We start from the raw sequence: 23,502 nt of genomic DNA on the forward strand, positions 1-23,502 counted from the left end.
AAATATAATCAAAGATCAAGACCACTGAAAGTTCCAAGAATTGCACAACATTCACACTGTATTTACAGTAATTTCCAAAGAAATTTTCAGCAAATTAGTTCTTCTAATTCCTCTCCAGTTACTAGATGAGTGATAATTTCTCTGTCACATTAGAAAGCTTGTAAGTGAAATGGTCTTTGTGAAAAAATCATTTCAGTTCAAGTTCAAAATGCAGACAGACTTTGATAACGTGAACAAAATTATGGTCAGGCCTCAAAATATTTACTTTGAGATGCGGCATGTGCAGGGTGCAAGACTACAAAACTGATGTATGGCATAGTGGATTAGTCTATCCTTTGCAAATTAATACACTTGATACATATTCCATTTTCTATTCACATTATTTTATAGCACCTGGACTAGACCATTTAAAAGCAGAGTTACGAATCTGATACAAACTGGACATTTTCCCCGCATATTCCAACTTCTTTCTGACAGAGACTCTGATAGAGTCACAAGCACAATGACAATGAACAAAAATGGTTTCCCACTGAGTGATAAAAAACTGTTCACTATTATGCAGTTTCATCACATAAAGCTCTTTATTCACTGAAAATTAAATGAGTTGGGTACCCAAGCTACAAAATAACCACCCACAACAGCATTTTTATGCTGTTCACTGATTTTAAACAGTGCTGTCAACCTTAAACATTGGGGGGAAAAATCAAGACGCAAGAAAAAGGGGACTCATGGTTTTTAGAGAAGGAAATTCAGAGGGGGTTTCATTTGATCTTAGAGATTTCACCCTTCACATCTTCATGTTTTTCTGCAATAATGCAAAGGCAAGGAATTACTGCCATTTGTAGAACTAAGGCTGTATCTCCCACAATCACAAGACTTTGGAGAAGAAGCTGTAGACAGCGACACATGGCAGCTGGGTAAAATCTCAACAGCTACCAAAACTCACTCAAAGCATTTCAAGATCCCCATCACAGCCAGGAGCCAGTAGCCACCTGTAGGTGATACCACACTCCTCCATGACCACAGAGTTTGTTTCCTCTTCACACAGCAGTCACTGAGCTTCACTGCCACCTCTCCCTCCATGGGTTCCGTGGGAGGTTCATGGTTCAGGTTTACGGTAGCCAGCAGAAGCGCAGGAAGACACATGTTCTTTCCAACACATCTGGGAACAGCAGAGGAGATCAAAAGGGGGAAGACAGGAAAGAACAAAGCCAGGAAAACAGAAGGCCTGCAAAGTTTGTTGTTGACTTCACCCAAACAATGCAACATGCAGAACACTGGAGGTCAAAAACCTCCAAATCTCCTGCAGACTGAGACTGTCTTCAATTCTGCGAAAAACTGGGTTTGCCTGAAGCAGCTATTCAATTTCAGCAGACTTTCGACAAAATAAAATGAGCCTGGAAAATTCAATGCTTCTTTCTAGAGACCTGCACTTTTTTTTTTTTCCCCTCTAGTGTGGAAGTAGGAATTTGTGTACAGTTTGAGGTAACTTGTTGCACAGAGGGCTCCATTTGGAATATTTTTTTAATAATAAGACACAAACATAATATTTTTAAAGAAAAACAGTTAAAATGCAAATGGTATTGCAAAACTGTTTTTTTGACACAGCATTGAGAGAAAAGGTGTTTTAAACCACTGTTAATTACCAAACATAAGTACTTAAATGACAGTAGGCAACTTAACCTAAACCTGAATTTTTGGACCAACTGAGGAAACAGTGCTGGTTTTTGTGTGGAAACTGTTAGGATAGGAGTCTGGAGCTCTCACCAGGCCACAGAATACATCATCATCTAGTACATTAGAAGGAGGAGAGAAGGGTCCCCCTTACAGTCAGCCTCACTTCGTATAGGTTACTCTGTACTGTACTTTGAAGGACACTGCAATGAAGTCGCACTTCATTGCTAATGTCAAATTTAGCAAACTAATGTGAAATTTCACAAATAAAAGTTATTAATTCCTGCATGTGTTAGTTTTATAGTAAAGTAGCAGCACATTATCTTAAATAACTTCTGGCATCTGAATGAAGTACAATAATTTGGAACCCTCCAAGGTCTTTTAAAATACATACATATATTGTAACAGCAGCAAATAAAAAAAAAAACAAAAAGTGATGTACAGCTCTGAAAACATAGATCTGTAAGTTAAAACTGCAAAAGAAATGGATGAGGGAGTTACATTTCATTTCAGGAATCCTCCTGGCAATCTTTCGGCAGCTACAACAAAAGAACAAGGCTCATTTTATTCCATCTACTTTAGCACTCTGTGAATACCACTGAAGGCCTCTAATGATTTGTGCAACTGGTAATTATTCCATCTCGCTGCTTAGCCTGAAAAAATGCCTCCAAAGTGTGCCATATCCTTCTTCAGGGTACAACACTAAATCAGTCGTCAAAGTCAAGCCCTCAGCAAAACACATCTACTATTTCATAGAGGTTAAGGCCAGAAAGGACTATTTAACCATCTAGTCCAACTCCTACATTTCATGAAACATTACGTTTCTCCCTCAATCCCACTTCAAGCCCAGTGACTCTTTAAGATGTGTCAGAAAATGTTAGACCTACAGGTGGAATGCCTGTATTACAAAGACAGCACTGATGCCATAATATGACGGAGAACTGACAGCCTATGATGAGAGTCCCAGCACACAGATGAGTACCAGCATACCTGACTCAGAGAAGTAAATTACCTCTGAAGTCCAAATCTTATGACCACATAGGTAAGAAATGTCACATCTTCACAAAAGACAGGGTGCCCTGTACAACCTCCAAGCTTTGACCGCCCCATAGAGCATCTCCAGTGCTGCTGAGAACTTCTGTAGCTTCTGAGAAGGGCAAGAAAACCCAACAAAACTCAAATATATTTGGCTAACAACACCTCTGTTGCACTAAATCCTGGCTTGGGCACCTAAACCCACGCATGGAACTCACAGGCACCGAGTGCAGAGCTGTAAGCACATTTGTGAAAACACAAGCAGTTCTGCTGTCTCTGTAGCCCATCGGAGAAGAGGAACATGCACAGAGACTCAGACCGCAGCCCACAGAGCAACTCACTGCTCCTGAAAGGAGGGCCACAACTACTGAAACCACAGAGTCTTAGCAAGAAAAGGAAAGATGGTTAATTCAGAACTAAGCAGCCAAGAGTGCTAATAAAAAGTTTTATTCTAAGGGAGTGCATCCCTCTTAGTGTGTTAGATGTTTGTGTGTTATTTATGTCGAACCCTGGTGGAAAACTGCAAAAGAAAGTCTGTATTAAGAAAAACATAACTAAATAAACAGTAAAATCAGGGATATCTCTGAAAGTACTTTCATGGACTCATCTAAAAATTTACTGTGATTTAAACCAGATTAAATTTATAAAACTAAAAAAACTCCAAAGAGCATGATTCTTCTAGAATTTATATAACAATTATTTCCTGACATTTAATACTGTCTTTAAAGATGCAGAAAAAAGGGAGAGAAAAAAAAAAACTAAGTAAATAAGCAGTGCATGCAGCTCTGCTTTAGGAAGGCGAATGGCAATCAGTCCAATGATTTTTTTCAGCAGAATAAACTTGCTCTTCCCTTCAGACTGTTCTCTCATTTATTTTACTCTTCACACAGTATTACAGTGACAACCATCACTTTTGCCAGCTAAAAGAGCAACGTAGGATTCCTCCACCAGCAACATAAAAGATTAAAAAAATTAGGAAAGAAACCAAACCAAACCAAACCAACAACAACAACAACAAAAGCAAGAACATGAAAGAAACAAAAAGACCCCAAAACCCTTTCAGTTGCTGAACATCTTTCTTTGTTTCCTGCCTTAGGTGCTGTTCAAATCCCTCTGAACACCCTGCCCTCTCCATTCACTTTCTTTCAATTGACAATACAATTTAGCACAATTTGACTATACAGGATCTTCTTCCTGCTGTTTATTCACTCTTCTCATTTTCTGGGGCTTTTGGACAGAAACCAAACATGCCAACATACTGTTTTCTCTTAATACTGTTCCTGCTCTCAGTGTTTGCCAATTTCCCCAGCACAGCAAACATGTAGTGTTATGGCTACAGAGCACTTTATTATTTGCTATATTATAGCGAAGAATAATAGTGTGAAACATTCTTGCCATCACATCCATATTCCAAGCTCCTGTGCCTGTGTACCTTCCTCATTCTTCTTTCCGACTTGCAACTGGACAAGGGAAGAAAGGTAACAGCTTTGTATTTCAAAGAGAAATTAGTGTACTCAGCAGGCTCCTAGAATCTACATCATAAATTGGCTGGGAAAAGACTAGCAGACACTCGCATGAACCTGCATTCTTTATGTGTCCTAAGTCTGGGGCAAGCAAAAGCAGCCCATATTATGTCAGGATGCTTGTATGCTGTAACACAAGCACTGAGCAAGTCTCTTTTCTCCATTCCCACCTCTCTGGACAGTTAGAAGTCCCCTGTGGTTCCTGACCATGAAAGACAAGATATTCAGAAGCATCCACTATATCTGCCCGGCAGCCTGAGCATTGTGGAAGTCTGATGGGTCACCACCATCACTCCTGGTAGCAACTGCTGGGTGGTACCACACCAATGCCACCACCATGTAGCAGGGACTGATATGTAGCACCAGGTGCCACAAGGGTAACCTCCATGTCAGGGAAACCCCAGCACTTCCATCCATATCAAAGATGACTAAACAGAACCCCAGCTCCCACCTTAAACATAAAGAATTCATTCGCTGAAATACTTTCACACAGCGGAGACGCACGTTCATTCTCCTCCCCATTTCTGTACACAATTCCTTACATCTCCATCTTGTGGCCTTGAACTGTTCTAACTACTAAAAAATATTTCAATGCGGATGGGGGAGGGTAGCAAATGAAAAAACAATAGGCCCTGCCTGTTGAGAAAAAGGAACAGAAGAAATCCCACCCTTCTCTGGGGGGATGTAAAGGGACACTCTATTGTGAGCTTTTGGAAGACAGCTCCTTTTTGGATGGAAGAAACTTCTAACTTTATGTCTTTGCAAGGAAAATTAAGTATTTGCTATAATACTTTAAAAACACTTCACCAATATAAAAGTTCTTCATATTGTAATTCAGAATTTTTTCTTTCACTTTACAATTAGTTTTAAATAAAACTGCTTTGAATTTTTTACTGTAGTTAATCAACAGTATTTCTGAGGTTAACAAAAATTTGTTTTGCTGCCAACACATAAAAAAAGTCTAAATGCCTGTTCTCAGAATAAAAATGGTACAAGAACTAGACTATAAAAAAACTCCACCATACACAGTCACCCTGTCATTCTCAAACAAGAGTAGCCAATTTGTGGCTATTAGCACATTGTGCATAGCACAATCCATCCAGCCCTTCACTGGGCTGCCAAACAAATTCTGGGCGGCTGTTTGTGTTGGAGCTTATCAGCAGCACTGACAAGAGATGCCGGTTGTCAGCACCTTCTAAAACATGCAGCAGTTTGATTGCTGTTTCTACCTGTCAGCCACTTCTCAGTGAGCCCTTATCAGGAGGGAGAACACTTAATCACAGTTCTCCAACAGTTAATAATAAAAGAGAGAACAGGATGACTTCTGGCAAATTAAAGTCAGCTGAAGTTATCACCCTTTCCCTCTCTGTTCCCCAGACCAGTGTGAGATAGTTTTAATCCTTTGCTGTAAGACAACCACAGTTTGTTTTCTCCGTTTTCAGTTTCCCTTTCCATGAAAGGCTGGGGCTTAGCAAAGAATGAGCTGGCAGAATTTTAGCTTGCTAATGCAGGATCTGATTCCTCAATCCATAACTTAACTTACACTGAATATTTACTACAAGAGTATCCCTATAAAACATACTAAAGACATAAAATTTCTAAGCAGCACCACATTCTGAAACATATTCACCATATTATTTACTTAGTAGCTAAAAACTGCTCTTGGATGCATCAAAGACCCCTTAATGCTGAAATACCTTAAATATAAATAATGTCTAATAAGATCTCAAGTAAATATATAAATATGGAGAAATTAAAATGAGAGATGAGGTCCCTCAGGGGCTGTGGTCCTCAGACATACTGCTTTTACTGATGCCTTCTTAGAGATTTTCAAAAGGTTTCAATTTTCACCTTTCAAGAAAGGAAAACACACCTCTAAACATGACCTAGAACTCATTTTTCTTCAAGAACTTGACAGAAATTTATTGCAGCAAAAATGCCTGTGAATTTCTACTTCTTTCCTTTACTACTTCTGTCTCAAGACTATAAGCCTGATCTTCCCTCCAAACCCCATTTTTCCACTAATATTTTCCAGAAATTACTGTATCAACAGCCTGACAAATGCACCCTTGAGAGGTGTGAATGACAACAGACAGAGCTGGGTTCAAACTCTTTGATAAATCAGTCTGAGAAAGAAGATTCTGAGGCATGCAGACAATTGCAAAATTAATTTTCTTCTTGAATCCATTCGCAGACTTGAATAAATTAGTTTTGACAAACACAGCACATTCTCATTGGCCACAAAAAACAAACACCAAAAAAAACCCCAAAACAACAACAACAAAAAAAAACCAAAACAAAACCAACCACCACTGAAATGCAATCTGAGGCACTCCCAGAGCTGTATGGAAATGAAATAGTTTCTTACAGCAATGTTTACACTGGCACACTGGACTGACAGAAAACTAGAGGTAAATTTTCAGATCACAGCACCCACACACTCTGGATTCTGTAGCTTTACTGCTCAGCATAAGCACTGTCACAGCATGCGAAATATGTGACTAAAGGGTGCACGTCTGGAAAGCGAGGCTGTGCCAGTATCACACCTCCTGTCCAGGGCTCATCACTGCATTCTGCTGCAGCGTTGCGGGCTCAGCTGCCCTCACACCCTACAGTCCTTTCACAGCCAACAGTAGTTCAAAGCCAAAGGAGATGGAGGAAGCTGTTCAATTCTGGCAGAAACAAAGCTTTTTTGATTATCTTGTCCTCACAACAAAACCCAACACACATTTGTTACACATCTGGGGATAGTGCTGCAGCAGCAATGAGTAACCTGGGCAGCTGTAACACTTGTGCTTACTATGAAGAACTGAGAAATTACTAGGAGAAACAGCACAGCAGCTTGACACATATAAGCATTCCAAAGAGGAGCAAGATTAATTTTAAATAAAACCGAATCTTTAAATTAATGTAAAACTGAAACAATAAAACAGACAACAAGGAAAACTGAGTGTATAACACATATATAACATATGTGTTACCATACTCATGCCACACTGTGCCTCAACACCACACCCAGAGCTCTTCAATTTTTAATGGTTTTATTTGGTAGGTATGTCATCACATAGAAAGCAGCACATAAACTCAGGAACCCTCCAAGATAGCATTTCACCAAAATAAAAAGAAAACAGTAAGTTTAACCAGAGTTTAAATTGTTCCCTTTGACACAGAACAAGGTATATCACTCTGGGACAGGCCGCAGCAGGACTGGCACACTGTTCAGCTGGAAGATGAAGCCACTTAAATTCAGGTCTGTGCATCCAGGTCCCAACACAGGTGGAAACCCCACTCCACCCAGTGCAGAGGGCTGGGCTCTCGACTGCCACAAGTGCTCTGACACTTCACTCGTGTGCAAGCCTACAGCTAAGAGGAGATGGAGGAAAAGGGAGCATTATCTTGTTCCTTTAGCTACCAAACTTGAGAGCTCTGCATCACAGAATCATAGAATGGACTGGGTTGGAATGGACATTAAAGACGATCTCATTCCAAACTCCCTGACACAGGCAGTGCCATCTTCCACTAGATTAGATTGTTTGTCCATGCATGCAATTCCTTCCACTCATTAGGGAATCCTAAGCACGTGTCACCCATCCTTGTGGAGTGCTATGGAGTACCGAGTCCTGGGAACAGGGACTCCCCTTTCCCCCTAACCTTTGGGGCTTTGCATTAGGATGTACAAACTAGGACAAGGAATGGAGCAGAGAGGCCTCTTGGTCTAGGCAGTACCCCAGCGGTCACAACAAACAAAACCATACAGTAACTGTTTGGTGGAACAAAAGGATCCTGCCAAAGGATGCACCTTAAGACAGCACATAGCATCCCCCTGCTTTCTGCACCCTTAAGCTAGAGGTCTCTAGCCCAGCTCTACTCAAACTTTCACAAGGTGAGATGCCACAGTTCAAATTCTACTGTGAGTAAGGCAGAGACTGGATTTGAAATTGGGTCTCTTCCCTCTACTATTTTACTTATCAAGCTAAGGATATTTCTGTGTGCAGTCAGTGAAATGTAATGATATGCATTAAAAGGAATTATTTTTAAAGCACATCAATACAATAGCCACAGAACTGTATCTCCAGTACTTCATAAGAAAAGCTCACACCAATACCCACATCTTTTACTTATGCATTTTAGTAAGACTAAAAGCTCATACACCTTCAGATTCATGTAAATATAATGCTGGATATGTGTGAGGATGAAGATTGGAGGAGTTACTGTTCTGAGGTTTCTGGAAATAATGAAAAAGACTGATGGGCTCTTGAAAAAGCCTCCCTATGAGCACAGCACTATTTCAAGGTTTTTCAGATCTTCTGGTCTAGATAACTTGGCTAAATACACAGAAGAGTTACCATGTTGGCAGCTGTATTCCTTTCCCTGGGACAATTTTAAAGCTGTTTGCTGTACCTATCAACATTTTTTTTAATTCATATTGCATGCACGCAGGAGACAGAACAACACTAAAAGGAAGTACTACCATAACAATGTGGAGATGGAGGATGAGTCACTGCAACCAAACAATGTATTTGCCAATTAAGCAAAAGATTTTTGTTTTGCTTTTCTTCTATTTGCATGGCAAGTGCTGCCTCTTTGGGTATAAACTCACCCCAAGGGACAGCACATAGCATCTCCCTGCTTTCTGCTTCAATCAGGAGCACAAACCAGCACTGCGCTGCGTAAAGAAGGCTCCCACTAGACTCCATGTGATGCTAATGACCTCGCTGTTTATGATCATCTTCCTGCGTTTTGGGACATAAGGAGACAGCAATTGTGTAGTTACCAAATTATTCCTCTTCAGATTTCTAATCTGTTTTTAAACACAGGATGGACCAAAGACTGGGCCTGAAATACTTAATGATTTTCCTACTATAAATGTGGATGTGTTGAGCTAGCTACTACATTTTTCAACAACATTTGAGAGAATTTCCCACTATGTACTATTGAAAAAGCTGCTAGCTTTAGATGAAGAGGTTAGAATAACTCCAGAGAGCATTTCTGCTGTCTGAGAGAAGGGTCAATGTGATTTTGAGTGAACAGTCACTACAAAAATGCTATTTTTTTTAATAGCATTCTAGGCTATGGAGCTCCAAGCCTCATGCAAGACTACATATAGCCCCTAGGAATTTCAAATTATCAGCCACAGATTATGGTATCTGTGGCACACATGCAGGCAGCACTGAGTTTACTTATCCATTGCAGCCAGTGAATCTGATGAAGCTGATTAAATAACCTGGAGAGAATGAATCCTGAATGAAGTTGTACAGCTCCAACTTCACCTAGGTAAAGCACAGAAATAAGCCTCTAGCAAGTTTGAGGATATTTTTGTTGTTATTGGCATTTAAAGTACCATTAAATGATGTAGAGCTGGCATTATGTATTCATTGGGTTGTTAATTTAAGAATCTTGCTAGAAAGTACCCATAAGAGCATAAGCATAGCACTGTAAGTATAGAGTTTTATTTTAAAGGAGGTTCTTGCAATGCTAATCCATGATTCCCACTTTAGGATGAAACTCCTCCTGTGCAGAACCCCTTGTTATTAACGTGCACAAAGTGCACTTAAGTTTCTCATAAATACCTGCTAGGAGATGGCACCTTTCAGAAAAATCTGTGCTCCAGAAATAACAATAATTATTACTTGTGAGCCTACAGATGGAACCAAAGTTACCGATTTTGCCCTCTGATGATCACTATCATGCACAATAGCATTGCAGAGGTATTCACAGCTAGAGCACTCCAACAAGATGAACAGTTCCCAGTGCTGTGTTTCCCCTGTTCTCACAATGCACATTTCTCACCCTGTCTGCCAGAATTCAGATCTGTTTTAGTTACAAGACCATCTGCTTTTTGAAAGGCTTTTTTTTTTTCTGATGACAGATGGATGAGGTTCAAATTCTTCTTGTAACCAGCAATGAAATTTTACAATTCATTGTCTCTGCTGCTTACTGTCTTGCTTTAATTACTTGAAAGGAAGAACTCTCATGGGGGGAGACAGTCTTCCAAATGCATAGAATTTTTAAACCAAAATAAGCATATAAAATAAATTTCTGATGCTTTAGCTACAAATAGCCTAGCTCCAGGTTTGTAACCTAGTTCTGTAATCCTATATTGGCTCAGGTTTCTCTTTCATGTCCCAGAATAAAGGGATGTGGAAGCAGAGGGAGTACTTTAAGGGGCTATCTACAGTGTTATAAGCATCATATTTTTCCCTCCAGAGTTTTACAATATCATCTGGCTCTTTCAAAGTCTTAGTTCTGCAAGTCTGGTGTTTGCAGAAGAGACTCACTTACTTTTAAAAAGCTCACGAAAAAACAATAGACTTCTAGCTCTTCATATTAAAGGCATAAAAACTTTGAAAGTTGGTAGGCAGATTTATGGTTTTTGCTTAAGTTCTTTCATGTTTAAAAAAACCTCTCAATTTTTATTTCCCATTTAATACCCTTTGTGCAGTGACAAGCTTGGAACAGCAAACAAACCACTATGATACCACTAAAAAATAGTAAAAGAGTTCCCACTAATACCATGTTGGCAGTCTGGTAAGCCTTGGTCCTCAAGCCATAAATTACAGATCCACTAGCCACAAGCTCCCTGGTACATACCTCAGGAGGAGGGAAGTGTCAGGAAGTGCGTCACTGAGAATAGCAGGATTTGGGGGCCCCATTGCTGACCACAGCTGTATCAGGTTTGCACCCTGGTTCCAAACCAGTATCAATAGGCTGCCCTCAGACTCAGCATTGCTTTGCTTATTTGCCTCCACATCAGGGACTGGGATTAACCACACGCCCCTGCCCCATCATAGCTCCCCTGACAGGCATGCACGTATCCCCAAAATGGGATGCATACTTGGATTAGGAAAAGCTTCAGGCAGAGCTCCATGTGGGCTACTCTGCTGTAACAGGAGACTTAAGCTGTGTGCGAACAGGGGATGGAGGGGAGCGGGAAGAGGGGGGCAAAGAAAAAATAATCAAGCAAAACTCTAAACAATCCTCTAGTTTACATCCCTAGGTTATGCGACAGACTCATTCCATCTGTGAAAATATCTCACTGTGAAAGTATCTCACGTCACGTTTACATTAATTTGTTAACAGTCAACAAGCGCTGCCCTCGCAGCCGCAGGCAGCAGCCTCGCCACGCACCTCCCGCGGCCCCGCCACTGCCCCACCAGCCTCGCAAACAGGCACTGCCGGGAAGGGTCACGCCCGCATCGCAAATGCTACAGAACAGTCCGAGCCAGATCAACAACATCTGAATCTCTGTCCTTTATTATCCGCTCACTGTGGCTCCTTTGTAGGCTTCAGTCTTGGTTTCAATGAAGCAACTGTTTCACCAAAAGGAGGAAAAAAGGACAGAGGAAAAGAGGAACTCGAAGGAGTAGGGGGAAGCCTGACAGCAGATATAGAAGTGTAATCCAAGAAAAAAATATATAACAAGTGTTTTGCTCTTGTTACTTCTTGATTTCCCAGAAAAATCAAAAGCAGATGCTCTATTTACTCTGTTCCCATAATAAACAGTACTTGCCTTCATCTATTTCCTGATGTTATTCACATTTTTCCCCTCTCATTTACTAATAAAATGAATGAAAGACACAAATAGCACAGACGTGGAAAAGAAACAGGCAGATGAGACATTTTTCATCATTTTAAAAATAATTTTCAAGAAAGTCTCTATTAACCATGTTCTTCTCTGAAAGTAAATATCATAATCTACTTGTCAAAAACAGTAAAGTCTGATGCTGCCAAGCCTTCTGGAACTACCTGGTTTGTTCTTTCGGGATTTTTTTTCAGACTTATTAAAAAGAACGACCCTAAAACCAAGAAAGCACATTAATTTACACTAGTATTTTCCAGTAAAGCCATGATGACTGTTCAACATTCACATCCACTTCATTGTACTCTGGAGCTATGACCATTTTCCACGCATTCTTTTTAAATCTTGATTATTTTAACAGAAAAAGGATAGGCCAGAAGGAATCTCTGTATTGAAGATATTTCTCCTGAAGTCATATTGGATTCAAAGTGCTCAGGACTATGTAATATAGGAGCAATTTATTTAACATTAGGATAGTAATAAAAGTGGCACAGTGAAAAGCATTTGAACATCAATGACAACCTTGACTGCTGTAACATTTTGCCCATGTTATGCCTCATCATCAAAATTCCATCACTGTTTTTCTGTGTTTATTTTCAAATGCTGGGATATGCCAAAGGTTAATTTTAAAAGAACACAGTAACAGATGTTGCTGACGGATACCTGCTGCATTTTACATGTCTGCTCATGCATCACACTGCTCTACCACACTGTCTCATGTACCTGAGCCCTGTGTTCTGATCCTTGTACCTCACCAGACATTTTAAAGGAAAAAGTTGATAAATAATCTCCAGATGTTTCAGCAACATCCTAATTCATGGCAGAAACTGTGAAGGAGTCTCCCAGTAATCAGCAGAGGTTGAGTGATGCTACTGACCTCTCCCAGGCTGTGGCCAGCAATGGCAAAACCATTAACGGACTCATAGCCAGTTCCTAGACCCTGCTGAAAACTAAAAAGCTGCAGGAATATTTCAGCCCCAGAGATACGTGAAAGATTTAGCAGCAAAAAACTCAACCAAACAGAAAATCCAGAGAGAAACTGGTGTGTTGACACAAAACTGGAAGGGAGCTTTGACAGAGAATGAAAGGATTTTGGTAATGATAAAAGTGTTAAAAGACAACATTCTTCTCTTCCACAGAAGGTCCTGTAAATCCTCTTGAATAGAACAAGAGAAGAAACAAAAAAACATCTGTGCAACTCTTGACAATATGGTGGGAATCTTGACAATATGGTGGACCTGCTTCTCAGGCTACCTGCTGGGATAGTTTGTGTCTTCAGATACAAATGCATCTGCCTTGAAAATGGGAAAAGACTCATTGCCTAAGGAGGAGTACGATGCTCTGGGGCTCACCAGGAGGCATCATACATTTATTGTGCTAATGTTGCCCAAGTCATGCCCACAGAAATGCTATGTCCAACCTCTCAGGCCAGCGTGATGGTAGCTAGTCCCCTTCTTCAATGGAGGACATAACACTTCTACAGCTTGGGGAGGAGAGGGTGGAACTATCATCTCAGAGAGCAGATAAATTTAAGTTTTCAGTTAAAATAGACACCATCATGTTCTCACCACAAATGTACTAGGGCAGTGCTGAGGGCTACAGAACTGAGGCTACAGTAAGTGGTAGATGAATCTGTTCCAGCATGAAAAGATAATGAGGAACATGGGGCCTCTTTGTCACAGCTCTGTTCAGCATGTCAGGATCCAGGAGCTCCTAAGAACTACATTCTGAAGCACAGAAGAAGTTATAAAGAGTCTTGAAGGTCCTGTTTCTACATTCCATCTGCCTCTCTCAGGACCTCACAGTCTTCAGAAGAATAATTTCACGTATTATATATATATATATATACACATATATATGTACACTAAATAAATAAATAAATATCTTAAAATGGTTGCAGATATAGGCAAATGCTCTTAGTGCCAAGTCTCTTGACCTGCCAGGTCTGAGAATGAATCCAGACTGACAAAGTAAACATGTTCACACATATATACATACTTTATGAATTGATTTTCTAAAAAACAAGGTAGAACTTTAAAGATCAGCAAATTGAGTATTTGTACAGGATGCAGTTTCCTCCCATGTAATTCAGTCACCTTACAAGAACATCTGTGATACAAGTATCCCACCCCATGACAGGCAAAGTTTACAATCATTCCAGAAAGAAAGGAAGGAAAATAAAGAAAGGGCTGATAAAGAAGGGTCATAAACTAGGATGTTGCCTTCAATTAGCATCCAAAGAAAGGTGAAAGCAGAAGAGAAATGCAAAAAGCACACACCCCCAGACACACACAAAAGAACAAGGAGAGAAAACACAATGGCAAAGGCATCCTGAGAGCAACACAATGGCAAAGGCAAAATCTGTAAAGTAAAAGAATTCTGACTCATTTAAATGACTGAAAATGAAAACAATTTATCAGGTACACGTTTTGCTTATGCACATAGGCACAGGAAAGGCAGGGTACAAATGCCTTATGCACACTGTCAAGGAAAGACCATTTCCAACTTGGGCACTGACAATACAAACACCCAACATGAATATATATGCAGAGATAAGGACTCAGAAGGAAAATCTGAAGTAAAAAATACCACAGGACCCAGGAGCACACACACACACTTCCCATCACTCCCAGAAAAAAAAAAATTTGAAAAGCAGAAATGAAAATGAAAACATCTTCTGAACATGCAAGTTTGGTAAGCAGTGAGCATGTAATTCAACTAGCCAAATACATGTAGTGAATATTCATAGCAGCAGGGTAACAGGGATAAACAGCAATAAACAATCAAAGATTTCCTTTAACCTCCTCATTTTTTCAGGACTGTCCAAGTACAAGCCTGAGAGTGGTGCAGGGAAAGAGTGGAGAGGTACAGTAGTGCCAGGCTGATGAAGCTCAATCTGCTCATCAACATTCCAATAAGAAACAACCTGCAGTGAATGCTAGACAGGGCTGGATGTGAATCAACTGATGCCCAAAAAACTTACTACTGTAAAGTGCTCACACATAAAAGCGCCATTAAAAACAATCATAAGACAAATTTCTACTGAATTAGATCTGCCCTATTAAAAAAAAAAAAAAATCACATACATGAATAATCAACGGGGAAAGAGTTAAAAAAAAATTCTAAAAAATGTTTCTTAAAGCAGATACAAAAGGCTGGAGTGTCACTAACCAGACCTACAGGGAAAGACTGAGACACTACCTTCCCAGACCCCACTTCAAAGCTTTGCTATCTCCAAGCTTGGATTGGAAGCAAAATCCCAAAGAGGAGGTGACTTTCAAGTACTAAACCTACTTCAAAAAAAGTACTTCAGATTCAAAGAAGGTGTGTTGCACAGACTCAGTCTGGCCCTCACAACTACGAACGTAACAGTAAGGGGAATTTAAACTCAGTCTGTCTTAAGACAGTAATGAATGCAAAGCATGATGAACAGAAACAACTTCAAACATTTAAGCTAGTAGTGGTGGTTCAGCCCCACGAAACCTGGTGACAAGGTAACTCCACTAATTAGATCTGGAGATGAGAGAAGCAGGTTGCTGACACTGCCTACTCGAGAGGCAAATAAGAGTGCAATCCCTCCAGGTGAACAGAGAGCAGCCATGGCACTCAACATGTTTGTTCCCTGAACAGGACCTTGTCAGAAGTTAGTGACTTGCCAACATCCTGATGGTGCTCTGCTGACAATGATTTCACAAGCAGCTTCACATCAGCATGGATGACATAAATATTCACATTTCCCCTCAGCAACAACAATCACCCACCACTTGTTGCCAGGGCTATTAGGAGAAGGATCCAGTTCCAGAAGTCCACAGTTCTATCTAATATTCAATAACCATCAATAATAAATCCACAAATACTGACATGTAAATATCTAGATTTATTCCCTAATATGAGAACCATAAGCAGAGTTTTCTGCATCTCAGTAAGACTCCCTACCAGACACAGTGATCTATACATTGCTAAAATCATAAAGTCCAATTCAGGGACTGAAAACACACCAAATGTCTTTCTTAGAGGGTCAAACAGAAGGTCCCAGCTACCCACTACACCTTAGTTTTGCATGAGGAAAATGATACAACTGGAGTACTGGGTAAAGAGTAATCATCCCACAACAGGTAGCCTCACCTAACAAATTTTAGCAATACATGAAAGATGTGATGGGGCTCACAGTGTGTGAATAAAATCAATATTGTTCTTGGCAGATAAAATAAGTTTTCTAAAAATTAGTTTTTTTGAAGAGGGGAGCAAGAGAGTATTTCAGATGCACTTCCTCTAACCTACCTTCCTCACCCCAGTGCTTATCTTCTCTCTATATATATTTTTAAAAAAAAGACACAATGAAGGAACAACTCTAATCTCAGTGAACATCTCCATCTCCCTAGCCATCTAACACATAATCATCTCTCCCAAGAAAGCTGTCCCCAAGCATGTCAGAAATAAGACACACATGCGTTCACCATTTCCCAGCAGACCATCTTCCAACATACATGAAGCCAGGAGAGACTGCTAAGACATACAAAAAGAGGCTGATGAAGCAGCCCATGTCACCAGGTTTGTGAAGACAGGAGATGTGGGCAGGCAGCATTTCCTGCACCGAGGATGGGGTTTCACACTTACCCAGCTCCCTACAGGGGAGAGCCACGCTCCAGCGGGGTGGTCGGGCAGCTCTGCCATGAGGCATGCCGGGGCATCACAGCACGAACGAGCAGCAGCTTCGGTAGACCTAAAATAATGAAAAAGCAAGACAAGATTGAATGTGACGACGCCCCTTTGGAAACCAATACTGACAGCTTCCCACAGACAGCTGCAGCACTGCCACAGCTGAAAACACTGCAAACAACACATCATTGAGGCTGACCAACCAAAACATTGTTTGGTAAAACGCAATTAAAGCAGGAAGTATTAGCAATTTAACAGCTATTCACATCAGAAAATATTGCAATGATCTCAAAACCAAACATTTTTAATGCAGCAGTAATGCCCTGCAGGAGCAAGAGATAGTCAGGTCTTCCAGTGAGCATACCCCTCCACACACATATCCCCTCTCCCTTGCAATTGTCTCTGTTTGGCAATGTGATTTGTTCTAAGACAAGAATTTGAGGTGGGAATTGCAGGAGTACACATCTGGATTTTCACATAATGAATGCATTCCAGAAATGGGGAAGCTCTGATGACTGATTGACCTTGGTACAGACCACTCTGCAAAAGGGTGCAAAGTGCTGGAGTCTGGGCCAACTGGTCTCTCAAGACTGCAGGTAGCTTCTGGGTAAATCCCCCACACACCTTCCCCAGAGTACCAAGGGTACTTCCAATCTGAAGATGGGGAACAGTCACTTTTGGACAGGTGAGTAAAAGCACGAAGATCCCATCACGTGCAGAGATAAAATCTGAAAGTAGCTACAGTGATGCTTTGTTGCCTTGCAACTGTGCATTCTGCAAGGCCAAAAACTGCAGACCTGTCTGTTTCTACCTGAATCTGCTTATATTATATAGTGCATTGGCAATATTTCGATACTGCATTAGCAATAAATGTACTCAGAATCATCCACAGTGTCATATTTCTTGCCCTGCCCAAGACTCTTCTCTCTACTACACTGCCACAAGTTGTTAGCAACAGATGATTCAACTCTTTAAGCATCAGCTACCCTTCAGTGTTTCATCACAAGGCAGAGCTGACATACTCCTGAAGAAACTGAGCTCCCAGCATGTGTAATATTGTATTTCAGTCTTATTTCACTGATACCCCTTTCCAAGCTTCATCCATTTTTAAGTTACTTTAGTCATTTCAAATAAAACATTATATCTTAGAAGCAAGAAAGTTAAAAAGAAAAAGAACATTATTTCCATCACTCAAGAAGAACAGTGTGAGTTTAAAGATTACCAATGCAATTAATGTGATCTAGGTTCAAGGTGATAATACCTTCAAATAATAAGCATTATCAAAAGTACACCAAACAATGTGAATCTACTGAAAGGCTGAGATATAATTATACAATTTACCCTTTAACTTGCCTTTGACAGTGGTTTAAGTGACACTTCCCATAAGGACAACATTCCATATTCACAAAGTCTTGTAGGCTGATAAATGCAGCCTATGGTCTCTCAAAACTTCAAAACAAATGGAGTTTTAAAAGCACTGCATAACAGGGAATTACTGGTCACATCCGAAAATGGCTAGCCCCATTAGTGAACCTCAAACCACATTCAGAGAAAACAAAAGGCAAAATCCCAGTGCCTCTGCCTCTCCTTGCTTCAGTTTCCCAGGAAAAGAATATGGCACTGACAAGATGCTTCAGTATCAGCTCCAACGTCAGTGCTGAGATGCACAAGTGGCATTTTTCAGAACAAGCCCAGACAATCCATTAACAAGAACCACAGATTCACATTTAGGATTGAAGGGGACAACATACTTGAGCACGTACAAATAAGTGAGTGGGGAGAAGGAAGAGGAGCCAGAGATAGCTGCTGGATTTATGTCTTCTGAATTAAGAATGGCAACACTGCTTATTTAAACCTGAATGCAGTCTACACAAACATAATTTGCATAATCAAAATCTTTTGTACAGGCTATACTTCATTAAATTAGGTTAACTTTCACTATAAAATTGGAAAAGAATTACTGGTTAAAAAATAATATAAAGTATAGAATAGCCTTTTTTTTCTAAAGAGTGCTTTAGCTGGAAGAGAACATACTTCATTCTTCATACAAAACAGAAGATACTAAATTGCTTGAACACAAAGGTAACTCAAATTCAACTATCAAGTTTTGCCCAGCAACTCTGTAATAACTGCATAGAGAACACAAACGTGCTTTGTTGAGAACTAAAAATATCTAATCAGATATAACTGTAAATTTTATTTTCCATTTGTAAATAACCAAGGGAGAGAACTAGAGAGCAGAGATGTAAAATAATATTCTAGATATTTTGTTAAGACATAAGCTTCTACCCACCCCTTCCCTAATGCCTGCAAGGCTCTTCAGCTTCTGAACTTATTTCAATTGTTAGTTTCTCTTTGAAGGTATTTCAACTATAATGCAAGCAATACTCTAATGAATTCTCAGTGCTGTGTTATCTTTCCCAAACAGTTCTTTCACATCATCTGCAAATTTGGATGCTGAAATGCACTTGCTATGCTCATGTGCATCTTTATTTCCAAGGAATGTCAGCATTATCATCAAGTGAGAGGCTTCAAAGTTTCTAAACTTAAAATAAATATATAAATAAACACAAAAAAAGAGCCCCTGACACACACGTATGGGTTTACTCACATGAACCTGTTTTGGCACTTAACCCATCTCACTCCTCTCCACCTACCCAATTGCTGAGTGGTCCTGCTCTCTGTGCAGCTCCACCAGGAAGCCCAGCTCTCTGGAGCCAGAGGAGGGGGTTTGAAGGGTCCTGCTGGTGGCACAGCCCAGCCAGCACCACCCCAATGTACTTCACCCCTCTCCCTTACCAGGTTCATCCTTTGGGTAAGCAGATTTGGTAACTGGCATGCCTCCCAAACCTGCCTCTGCCAACACTTATTTTTCAGATGTACAAGTAGTCACCCCCATCCCGAACCTCCAAAATACCAAGAGCTGCACTAAAGACATGACGTACTGGATACCTCAGCAGAAAGCAGACGGCAATTGCCTCATGCTTAGAGCACCCAGACACCACAGCTCTTGCTGCTTAAGGGACACTTCTGACATTGTCCCATGTCATGCCTTCCCTATGATGGCATCTGAATACATTTTGCCACCAATTAAGGTCCTGCTGTGACGAGGATGGTTCTAGAAGGGCAGGGGCAGTGGGCAGCATAGCGTATGCCTTTGTCTTCTCCTCCAGCAGTAAGAGGCAGACTTTTCAGAGAAGGAGAACTATTATCAGCTGCATCTGTATGCTGAACTATCCCAAATTAATTATAAGTTAAAAGGAGAATATTGTAAGAAGAGAAAAAAAGACTACTAGTCTGCCTTATGAAACAGATTTGGTTTTTTTTTTTTTAATAAGCTTAAATATGCTTCTTCAAGAGCAGCAGTCAAGGGTGCAAATACCCCACTTTTACCAGCCCAACTGCAAGAGCCACACCAAGATCACTGAAAATGCATACAAAAAGCCAGGAATTCCCTACATTCCATGGCACTCTGACAAATAATTTATTGATGGATGAAAAAATTAAGCCATAATTAGCAATGTTGTTGACCCAGGTAGTCATCCTGTATTCTTTAAAGAAAAGCAAACATTTTCAGGTTGTAAAAGAGCCATGACAAAAATGTCACTTTTCTGTAAAGAACAATTGACTATTTTATACAATAAATAGTGCTACTTTGTAGTAATAAGTACAACATCAGTAACACAGTAAAGTTAGCATATTAACACTGACAGAAATTATTTCTGTTCTCCATTAATATGCATTCTTTACAGATGGTTATTTATTAAACATGAGCTGAAAGGTTATCTATGGCCATATTAGCAAACATCTGCTTGTGATTCTGATTTCATGTTTGCATGCTATTCTTGGAAAAGCAACCATTTTTGAGAAGTACCAGATGTGACCAAGTGTTCTGAATCATAAAATATTCTTCTGAAAGATAAAAGTCCAGGGCCAGGAAAGAAATCACATATTTGGAGCACAGCAACTGCCTTATACTGCTGCTGCTGAATTCTCCAGGGGAAAAGTGTTTCTGAAGAGGGGAAAAAAGTTTATTTAGTGTGCCACTACAGATAATTACTCTTATTTTTAAATATGAAACATTCAAAAGTATAAACATGAACTCAGTTTCAACTTTAAAGCAGAGAAGTTATGCACTGCAAGAACTGCACCACCTATTTACTCTAAGGCATGGGACTGACACAGGACCCTTCAATCTCCAGTCTCAGCAGCTTAAGCAGCCTTCCACAAACTGCCTTTAGGGGATCTTGCTCCCCAGATGACCTCACCAGGATCTCCACTACCCACAACAAAGAAGAAACAGTTAACTTTGGGATGGGAAGGTGTTGGAGACAGCAGATGAGAGCTATAGCAAGCAACAAGAGGGAATTAATGTAGACCAAACCAAGGAAAGATGGGTTGTTTAATTCTTAGTGTCTCGCTATAATATATTAATTGCTTAACCTATTTCCTAAAAATAATTTAAAAAAGGGTTCTGAACTGTCAAAATATTTGTTCATTATGTTTCATAGCCACACCCTTTGAATAAATAATACTGTTAATCCATAAGAAATAGATGTAAAAAGCAAAGACAGAAGATAAACAACATAAATTCGAACAACTAAAGAGTAATAAAGAGATTAATAAATAAAATTAAATTCTAAATGTTAAAGCTTCTTTGTATATCTCAGAAAACCTGAACTGCCCAGGTCTTTCAAGACTCAGAAATCCTTTCAAGAAACCCTTTCACACATTTTGCTTTTCACTCTCTTGCCCTGCTATTTCACATGCATTTTTAAGACTCAGATTAAGTCTCCAAGAAGGGAACACACCATCATTCATGGAAATCCCTGGAAGGTACAGGAGTTTGACCACAGTGACCAGGCAGAGAGGCTGGTAGATTCTCTGCAACAAGGTGCAGGGCCAGGGTGCTCACCAAGTTCCCATGTGCCTCAGCCATGCTTTTCCTAGCACTGGAGCAAGATTTTAATTTGTGCCTGCTGCATTGTTAATAAATGGGATCTGGAGAAGATTCCTCTCCACCACTACACTAAACAGGGTAAAAGAAAACAAATTTTTTTTTTTAAAGTGTGTTTTCCCCTTCCCCTTGTGCTTCCCCTTCCCTGAAGCACAAGAATTCACACAAGGGGCAAATGACACAAATATCTGTCACCACACATACAAGAGGCAGGTTCGAGAACTGCCCTGAGAGATTGAGCTATATAAAATGTAGCTAATTGAACTGCACAGCACAGTGTAAACTGGGAAGAGCCCATTTCCCTTTCCTATCCTTGGACCAAACAGAGGTGACGCCTGCAGACACTGAACAAAACACAGAACACACCTTAATCCACCCATGCAGGAAGGCAATGGTTTAAGGACTCTTCCTGGGATAAACAAGCCACATGATGGGAAAATGCAGAAACAGACACAGTAGCAAGGGCAGCAGAAAAAAACCCACCAGAAATCATCCATTTAATGCAAAAGCACAAGCAGATCTGAAATCTTTCCAAGTCTCTTCAGCAGTAATGTGCACTTTCGTAAACAAAAGTAGCTCTTAACATATTTTTCACTTGAAATTAATCTCTCCAAATGGAAGAGCAGAGCAGAATAGCTTCCGTTTTGAATATATGAAAGCATCCAAATGTTGTTCCTTACACACCTCTGCACCCTTGACATCATTTCAGATGCAAGCCAAGGGGCCTACCACCCCAGGCAGATAAGTCACATACAGACACAAGTGGTACATTAGCTACAGCGCACAGGAACATCTGCATTTAGCTGTGGTACCTTGAAATCAGTAATTTAGTAAAGAAAAGAACTGCTTTCAGCATTCAGATAAGTCATAAAGCTATTATCAATTCATATGTTTTCAGTCTCTGCTATTCTTTAGAACTGTTCAGGACAGAATCAGAATCATTTAGGCTGGAAAACACATTTATAGTCATTAAGTCCAGCTATAAACCTTATTCTGCCAAGTCAGACAACCATAAAGGTTTAACCATACCTGCATGGTAAAACCCAAAGAGCAAGAAGAAAACCTACACTAAGTGAAAGTGAGAAAAGGGCACCATACACTATTTAAGAGTCTTGATGCAGGCACTTTAAAAAAAAGTTGTCAGACTGACTACTTCTATATTTGCAGATGCAGAAACTGAGTCATAGAAAGAACATAACTCACAAGACTTCTCAGCCAGCCATCATTCAGCAGGACACAAATTTGTCTTACCTAGTGCTCAGTCGACTAGCTAAGAGTGACTAAAACAATGTTTTTATTTAATGTCTTCAAGAACATCTCAAAATAGTGTGCTTAATTGACAAATACACAAAGACTACTTCCTTCTGTTCCTATTGACTTTAATGTATTCGGAATGAGTTTCCCAGCACTACCTGGACGACTACATTTGTCACACAGCTCTCAAATGAAAGTATGTCAGCAAGACACTTGGTATGCTTCCTAATATTCCTCAAGTGCATTCTTTTGAGTAGCACCCCTAAAAAAAGGACAGTGGAAACAAATTATAATGCTATTCCCTCTCTCTATCTGCCACAGTATATTCAGAGTATCTGTAAAGCAGTAAAAGACTGGAAGGAAGTCTTCCCACCGGTGCTCCTGTTACCATCAATACTGACAGAGCTATATTGATGCTACAGCAACAGTGGCAGGTTTTCAAAGAAACTGCAGTGTATACAAGGATGTTTTACAGAGCCAAACAGAAAATCTTCCTTACACTTTCCTCTGGTTTCAGACAAAGGAAGCAAACCCTAAATCAACACAATTCATGAGCACACAGGGAAAGGCAGATGTCACAGTTCTACTTGCACTAGAAAACTTTATGATTAAAAAGTTTATGCTGGCATAGCTCCACTATGAACACTCAGCAGAGGATCTGAGCACTCCATGTTGATGGTACAGCACTGGACAGTGTAAAATCCAAATCTTACCTGCAAACACCGCTACTCCAACACTGAAATGCACACTATAGTACTTTAGTGAAGACAGAAGAATTTGCTGCAAGACAGCCACTTCTATTTTAAAGAAAGATGATCAGT

General features: G+C 40.1%; 1 protein-coding gene across 1 annotated transcript in view; it reads right to left on the reverse strand.

Annotated features, from left to right (window-relative positions):
- Nucleotides 1-23,502, reverse strand: part of KIAA1217 (KIAA1217 ortholog) — a 355,614-nt gene that overhangs the window by 317,991 nt on the left and 14,121 nt on the right. The window contains exon 2 of the mRNA XM_027894496.1: nucleotides 16,429-16,534. Coding sequence (XP_027750297.1) covers nucleotides 16,429-16,492 — 64 coding nt within the window. The 5' untranslated portion in view covers nucleotides 16,493-16,534. The remainder of the gene's footprint in view (nucleotides 1-16,428; nucleotides 16,535-23,502) is intronic.

The sequence above is a fragment of the Empidonax traillii genome, unplaced genomic scaffold (genome assembly GCF_003031625.1).
Source record: "Empidonax traillii isolate 1590-97213 ecotype Southwest subspecies unplaced genomic scaffold, ASM303162v1 scaffold430:size563586, whole genome shotgun sequence".
NCBI lineage: Eukaryota > Metazoa > Chordata > Aves > Passeriformes > Tyrannidae > Empidonax > Empidonax traillii.